Raw genomic sequence first — 7,011 nt, forward strand, 5'->3', positions numbered from 1 at the left:
AAAGGGCAGCATGAAAAGTTGATGTAGCCGAGTTCTCCACTCTTTCGTTTGCGTCACGTGACCACCTTGTAATCGCGCACGTTGTGGTTAGAAAATCGCGTTTTATCATATCGCAATATTATCGCAAATGCAATTAATTCGTTCAGCCCTAATGAAAATATAAAATAATGATCTCATTTTTGACCGTGGTATAACCAGAATAATGCCCTTTGAGATGTCCATTATCAGGAATTAATGGATGACGTGGAGGTCATTAATTCCTGATAATGGACACCTCGAAAGGCATTATCCAGATTTGGGCAAATTTTTTTCCTGGTATATAATGCAAAAATGACAATCGAAAATCTTGCTTGCATAATCATCTGGATTCTATTACACACACACACACACGCACGCACACACACACACACACGCACACACACAGACTTATCTGAGAGTTGTGGATTAAAACTAATCAGAGTCCCAGAGAGAGAGGAAGAACGTTTGAAGCCCACTTTAGAGACAGAGGTGAGATGAGGGGCAGGACTCAGGTTATCTGACAGGCTCCTCCACAGTCTGCAGACACATCGATTCAAAGCACCTCGACCACATTTACATTTTATTCACAAGAATTCACTGCCAAATCATCTGACTAGTCTGGGTGACTGATAATCCATCAATAAGTTATCTTGGAGCCAGTGCAGTTGTGTGTGAGTGTTTTTCCTATATTGATACAAATGCAACCTTACCAGGAATATATTCTGTTGCTTATGCTTGTATACTTTCCTGCTGTAAAATTGTTTGCAATCTAATGATAGATTAGATAACATTGTATTGAATTAATATGTAGTATTCAATCTGATAATCAAATTCAAATCATTTTAAATCCCTTATTTAATCAATTCATTGTCAAATACATAATTCATTCTAATATTAAGGTTTTTCCAAATATATTGCATATTTGTTATTTAGTTAAAAGGCTGCCTGAATGTTGTGTGTATTACCCTTTGCTATTAAAAGAGAGGGAGAAGATAAAAGCTTTGATAGTGAGTCAGTAGACTGTGAGCCTAATTAATCCTGTTGTTTAGCCAGCGTGGAAGCGGATCCGAAATAGAACCGCGTATCTGAACCCAAACCTATAATCTAATGCCTGTAAAACAGATGAACAAAAAATGTATGGAAAAAAGCTACATTTTGCTCTCTTCCTCCCCTCTTCTGTCCCTCTCTGTCTCCAGGTTCCTGTTATCCACTGGCACCTGTCCACAAAGAGGATCCTGACCATGGAGTTTGCTGAGGGGGGGCAGGTCAACGACCGGGACTACATGAAGAAACACGGCATCAGTGTCAACGAGGTACTGCCTGCTGGTTACAAAAGCTAATAGTTTATTGACTGATAATCCAGGTGCTATCACACACACATATTAACAGCTTGTCTACACAGCTCGTGCAGTGAAAGCAGCGTGTTAGCAGCAGCTTTAGTCCCCCGCCTGCACAAGATGCACTCAGGCCATAGACTGTATAATATAAAAGTTGACTGAACTTCCAAAGCCAATGCGGAAGTGCCTTAAACCTGCATTCCTTCTAATGGCCAGCAGGGGGCGACTCCATTGGTTTAAAAAAGAAGTCTGGCGTTCCATGCATAAAACTGAAGAAAATAAACATGAAGCGTAAAAATATGCTTCAGGCCCCGCCTAATGCGTGTAGCTACCAGTGAAACGCAAGCCTACTTGGTGGACAGCTGTGTAGCTTAAAATAGAATCAGATCTGTTCTTTCACACACAGGTGAGACGGGCGACTGAGAGGAGCGTCCGAAAGGACTCTTGCATGTCCTTGTGTGTAATCTGTACTGTATCGTCCTTTTCTGTTTTATCGCATTGCATGCATCCTTTGAATAATTAAAAAGCTTGTGTGAAAAAAAAGAGGGAGGGAGAAAGACCCACATCAAAACTGAAAATAGTAGTTTTTACTTTCTTGTTCACTAGTTCACTAGTTCTAACAAAACTGCTGATAATACTACATTTAAGGTTTTAAAGTACATAGTTTTTAAGATTGCAGGTGAAGTTGCACCAATCCATCAAGGTAATAATATAATATCTGATGGCTCTGTGTCAGCTGCTTTGAGAGTCCTCTGCAACCAGATGGGGCCAAGAAAAATTACTGAATGCAGTATACCTTACACTGACCTTATAACCCTTTGACTCAGAATATATAATGAGATCTGCCAGTTACTCACTTCCTAAATACTACATTATATCAAAGGGTTATCAGCAAAGATATGGATCCTGGAGCCAGCCATATCCTGGTAACCACAGACTGATTTTAAATTTGTATTCATTTATTTGCCTAGTTTGGCTTCTTTGGTGGGGCTGCAACTAATGCAGTTTTAATTATCATTTAAAATGTTGACAGTTTACTTAATACATTGTTTATTGTACAAAATCTTTTTGCTTAAGTAGATTGAATGTAAAGTCTTCAACAGTACATCTGACTGTTCCACAGCCCAACCGCACAACAGGAACATAGTCACTCACACACAAATACAGACAGAGACACACTATCTGAGCATTAGGCAGTGACGATGAGTATTATAAGACAGCTCATGAGATAGATAGAGGACATAATAAAACACACACACACATACACAGAAAGACAGGATGGATAGAATTATTAGGTGGCGGTAGTGCATGCTGGACCCTGTGTCTGTGTGTATAATCACAAGATGGATGAGGGCCCAAATAGACTTTCCTCTGAGCTCGGCCCCTTGACGTGACCAGAATTGGCCAGTGCTTTGCTCAGTTTTTTTGCATTCTCCACCATATTGGTAAGATTTAAGATATGACTGGATACACTGAATAAACTACAGTCATAAATCTCAATGGTACAAATGTTTCAGTAGAGGCTTTTACAATGTGCAATTCTGTCAATTGGCTTTATTTCTAATATTATGTAATATAATTTATAATATTTCTAATGTTATCTCAGTGGTGTTTATTGCAACAAAATCTACCCTTGTTTGTTGTCAGCTGCAAATTAAACTCAACATACTAATGAGGTTGCCTATATACCATCATCTTGAGGATTGCTTTACTGCTGATGTCACAAATGTCATCATAGTAATATCCACGCTTCACCAGTTCCACTGGTTTGTATGTAGATGTATTTTTCTGTAGGGCGTCTCACTATGTCATTCATCATTGATCATATTGTCATATCTCCAACCCCTACCAATAAAGTAATGAAATGAATTCCAAAAAGGTTTTTTAAGCAATAGATCAAGGATTTGCAGTTATGGTGCAGGGTTGAGGGCTGGACAGTGTTTGCCACTCTGGCAAACCTTAATACTGAAGAAATGTACATATTTTTCAGTAAGCTTGCACAAGTAAGCAATCAGTTTGTTTTTTATCTTTAAAAAAATCGGGCAATGATGCAATAAAAGAATGTAGTGGAACTTAATGATATGTGCAACCTTGAACCTGGCAAAGCTAGCACACCTGAGCAAGAAAACACTAGAGACAATGGGAGCACAATCAGAAGCCACGCTGAAATAATTCAAGCTAATAAGATGATTGAAGATGGAGTTACCAACAAAATTGATGTAGTCTTATTTGCTGTTGGAGAAGTTTAACAACAAGTTGCTGTTAAGTTAAATAACGCGTCTTACAATGTGTACTGTAAATGAACAATGTCCTCCATGTTTTGTGCACCCAGAGCTCCAAGCTCAAAATGTACCAATGTACACAAAAACTGTGAAAATACAACTTGTCGTTTGAACAACAACCCTACGACCATGGAAAGTTAGATCGAGAGTTGCTACAGATGACTGCAGCAACAATGCAGGAGGCAGGGCGGATAGATTACAATGATAAAAACAAGGTCCACTTGGCTTGTCTTGGGTTCATTCTATTGGCACTGGCTGTAAGCCAAGTTCTTTTGATCCGTCCAGACCTAGAAAGGCTGTTTTTCTTTGTCCAGCCAATGCCTCCACTCCTCCAGGGCCAGTTTGAGTTTCCAGTGTGCTGAGACAAGACTGCTCCCACACCAACGTCAGAGGAATCAACCTCCATGATAATGAACCTCTAACGTCTGGAAATGAGAACTGTGGCCAATGTGAATCACTGCTTTAACTGCTGGAAGGCTTGCTCAGCTTCAGGAGTCCAAGAAAAGGCAGAGGAGCAAGAAGTAAGGGCTGTAAGGGAAGCTGCCATTGAACTGAAGCCCTGAATAAAACAGCAATAAAAGTTGGCAAATCCCAGGAACTGTGGGAGTAGTTTGACTGAAGTAGGTTGAACCTAGTCAGCAATTGCTTACACCTTGTTAAGATACATCTGAACACCTTGGTACATGGGGTCCCAGCTTTACCAGGTGAGCTACCAGGGCACCCCGGGCAGTAAGGGTTCTTAGTTGTAATTTGAATAAGGCTTCTGAAGACAGTGAATGGTCTTAATGTGCCATCCCTCTTACCTACAAAGAAGAAGCCTGCTAGATGCCCCAGCAGTTCATGGGGTAGCGCATGTACCACATATCAAGGCCTCAACCCCTCTCCCCCCCTTTCTGTCTCATCACCTTTCCTGTCCAAATCAAGTCAAATTCCAAAAAATATAAATAAACCTCAACGGGATGTGTGAGGATAGATGATAGATGAAACCTCTGGGGTTTCGACAATTGTCATCGTTTATTACTAACATATCAACCTTATCAAGACCAGTTGTATGGCAAAATGCATCCATTTACAGGTACACCGCTGAACTAAGTTAAGACAAGCAGGGCACAGTGTGATGACATTTGTCTCCTATCTAGGCAACACAGTATCTTAACAGGTACATTTCACAATTCTGACCATGCAGAAGAGCAAACTGAAGCCTAAAGTAAATCTTGCCCTGAATGCTTTTGTGTATGTGTTTCTGGGTGTGAGCTCATTTGCACCGTCTATTGTATATAGACATATGCAGAGTGTTTAGTATTTCTGTTAAAAAAATGCAATCTGTTGGCCTGGTCTGAGAAGTATAAAATATAAACCAAAGTATAAAAAGAAAAGAAGAGTATATGGTGTGTTAGTGAAGCTGAGAGAGGTTTGGAAATATGCTGACATTTTGTGAAGCAGACAAAAACAGGATATTGCAGACCAAATGGGAAAGTGAATAGCAGTGAATCTGACTCTTTCCTCTGTTTGCAATCCAGCAGTAAAATCATGATCACCTCTGTGTGTGTGTGTGTGTATGTGTGTCAACTTCACTTTCTCTCCAGTGACAATCTGAGGAGCTCTAATTAATGGCAGTTAGTGTCTGCCCATTCTTCTCTGAGATAATTTGTTGGCTCTCTGCTTTCTCGCTAAATAGGTGTGTGTTAGTGTCTGTACACTTGTATTGCAATCTCTGCGAGGACCAATTTCAGTTATTAGTTCATAGTGAGGACATTTCTGCATTGTAAGAACATTTGTTTTTGTCGGCCCTCACTACTTCAATGAACTGTTTGAAGGTTATGGGTTCTATTTTGGCGTCTGCAGACGGTGCAGAATGTAGTGTCACACCAGCAAATTGGTTATTTCCTAGACAGCGCTGGTTTTGTATCTTGGTGACTTGCCATGTACCCTAGTGGGAGGAGGTATGAGGAGGTGTGGCGATGCAATCAAGTGGTGTACTGCAAACTTGTTACCGAGAATGGGTGCATCTTGCCTGCATAACTGACTCTCTTTACAGCTATCTGAAGGCAGCAGGTATCTATTCCACCAGCAGCTAGAGATGTTCCGATATAATTTTTTCCTTTCCAATACCAATGCCAATACCTGAACTTTGTGTATTGGCTGATACCGAGTACTGATCCTATACATGTGAGCGATAAAAAACCAAACCTGTATGATTGCTATCATTGTTGCATGGCCTGACTCAGGTTTAACCGTCAGAATCAGAGTAGTAGGCAAATGGGACACTGCTGGAAAGTAGTAGGGTCTGGTTTTGGAGCTAATAAATTACGTGGTATCGGATCGGATACTGCATTTTAGGCAATATCAGTGGAATTTTCAATACTGGTATTGGAACAACAGCAATACCAGCTTAAAATAATAATATCTGCAATAAAAAACAGACAACATGCAAAAAAACTAGATGGCATTTTTAATTTTACTTTTATTTTAAATATGGTCACTACGGTAGGTGTTACTGCAGATGGTAAAGTATGGATAATTGTAATCGTGCATTATTACACACCCAAAACCTTGAGTGTGAATTAAACTTAAAATGAGTCATCATCTGCTCTGGGCAATATATTTGAGCTACTGTATATTCTCATATTTTCCTTTTTGAAACTGTGCATGTCCCAGACAACAATAAGTTTTCATTGAGGAATAACTCTCCACAGGGTTCCCAAACTGCCCCTGCGTCTTTCATCATTTTCATGAAATCTATTTGGATTTAAATGTGCATTTCTGTGTTGTGTTCTCAACAGATCTCGGAGAGCCTGGGTAAGATGTACAGTGAAATGATCTTCGTCCACGGCTTTGTTCACTGTGACCCGCACCCGGGCAATGTGCTGGTCCGAAAGTGTCCCCAGAGCAAGAAGACCGAGATTGTCCTGCTCGATCATGGCCTTTATCAGGTGGGAAATCTCCAGGCTGCCCACACATAAAGAAAATACCATTTGTTCTAATATTGAAGTCCATTTTTCATGTTGCTGGCTGAGGCCTTGAGTAAATAGGCAGAGCAGCAAACACATAGTCAAGATGCACATAAAAAAAAAAACATGGATGCCACACACTTTTAGTAGAGCTACATCAGGATAAAAGCTTTTTGATAAACAACTCATTTAATGCAGAGTGCAGTGTGCTGGGTTTGGATTGGTGCAATGCAGCCTAAATCATACAGGCGCATATGTGCACTTTCATGTTTTAAACACACATATGCTCTTTGATTGTTAACACACTTGCTCCTACATCTACACAGGTCTAACATGAGTTTGTCTACTGCTTGTTCCTGTATTCATGATGTGAATTCAGTGATAAATATGCAATTCCTTCATCTTTCACACACACACACACAC

The 7,011-nt window shown here is 40.1% G+C and overlaps 1 protein-coding gene across 1 annotated transcript in view; it reads left to right on the plus strand.

The window, feature by feature from the left end:
* Positions 1–7,011, plus strand: part of adck1 (aarF domain containing kinase 1) — a 72,785-nt gene that overhangs the window by 45,889 nt on the left and 19,885 nt on the right. Inside the window, exons 7-8 of the mRNA XM_035673989.1 lie at positions 1,215–1,331; positions 6,421–6,570. Coding sequence (XP_035529882.1) covers positions 1,215–1,331; positions 6,421–6,570 — 267 coding nt within the window. The remainder of the gene's footprint in view (positions 1–1,214; positions 1,332–6,420; positions 6,571–7,011) is intronic.

This window comes from Morone saxatilis, unplaced genomic scaffold (genome assembly GCF_004916995.1).
Source record: "Morone saxatilis isolate NCDOM2014 unplaced genomic scaffold, NCSU_SB_2.0 Contig3, whole genome shotgun sequence".
Taxonomy (NCBI): domain Eukaryota; kingdom Metazoa; phylum Chordata; class Actinopteri; family Moronidae; genus Morone; species Morone saxatilis.